The sequence below is a fragment of the Echinops telfairi genome, unplaced genomic scaffold (assembly GCF_000313985.2).
Source record: "Echinops telfairi isolate 266 unplaced genomic scaffold, ASM31398v2 ScPeMD7_7439;HRSCAF=8477, whole genome shotgun sequence".
Classification (NCBI taxonomy): Eukaryota; Metazoa; Chordata; class Mammalia; order Afrosoricida; family Tenrecidae; genus Echinops; species Echinops telfairi.
In genome coordinates, this window is record NW_022111339.1 from 1,142,992 (window position 1) to 1,144,081 (window position 1,090).

Sequence of the window (1,090 nt, forward strand, 5' to 3'; positions counted from 1 at the left end):
AGTCATTGTGCAATGATTGCAAAATATAATATAAAAATACCCTCTCCCCAAATGCCCTACACCACACGCGGCTGTAACTGAATAAACAACAGTGATGTTGATATAGAAATGGGCCACTGCACAGATTTGTTGACACTGAGATTAAAATTAGACACATATCCCTTGGATTAAAACCAGATAAATTAAAACCAACTGCTTCTTATCAGGATTTAATCGAACAAATGACTGTAATTTTAGTGAAAACTTTTATGACTTAAATTAACATTGCTATAGGTGGGGAAAAGCGATGTTTTGAAGTTATCTAGAATCTTTCAAGCTATAAAGTGTCCCCCTGGGACTACTGGGTGGAGAATATAAAACCAGCATTGCTTAGAAGCAGGATAGGAAAAAGACAACAATCCCAAACTATGGACTAAGCACAAAGCAAAGGACAATGTCTGGAGAGGAGAGTGCTACAGATCTGATCACCACCAGAGGGCAGGGTAGAGCTAGTTTTTCTGGCCACCATCAAACTTCAGCCTTCACAAACTCAACATTGATCTTTAAGAGAAAAAGCCTACTTTGGGACGTGGCCATGATTTTTGAAATAACATCTATGCAGCACCCCAAACCCACACTTGAAACAGAGTAAATATCACCACAGTTACCTTAGTATTACAGCTTTATGAACCAATGGAACAGAAAGGCCAAATAACTCATCTTTATCAACTTGTTAACTATTCGCTGACTGCATGACAATTATATAATAATATCTCCCACTGTTATTAATAAAGTTTGAGATGATCAGTTTACGTTTTTACAAAACCGGGAAGCTGTAAATCAGGACTTGCGTCTGAGAAAAGAGACGCCCATCTAACCGCACAGACACTCAGACTTGAAGCACGGCATTCTGAACTGCAACGGGTCCATACCCTGCTTTCCATCTGCAACACAGCAACATACCAGTTCTTTCACTCTGCTCTTTTCGAGGCTGAAGTCTAATTTGGTATCCGTTCGGACTTTGATCACTTCATCCTAGTGGGAGGGCAAGCAAGAAACAGATCCAAGGTGAGACACCAGAACTCCGAGGACGCCACTCCCGAAGTTCCCC

General features: G+C 40.7%; 1 protein-coding gene across 1 annotated transcript in view; it reads right to left on the reverse strand.

Annotated features, from left to right (window-relative positions):
- The window catches only part of MCUR1 (mitochondrial calcium uniporter regulator 1), a 9,146-nt gene that overhangs the window by 3,792 nt on the left and 4,264 nt on the right, over window positions 1–1,090 (reverse strand). The window contains exon 5 of the mRNA XM_045298681.1: window positions 943–1,014. Within this exon, the coding sequence (XP_045154616.1) occupies window positions 943–1,014 (72 nt within the window). The remainder of the gene's footprint in view (window positions 1–942; window positions 1,015–1,090) is intronic.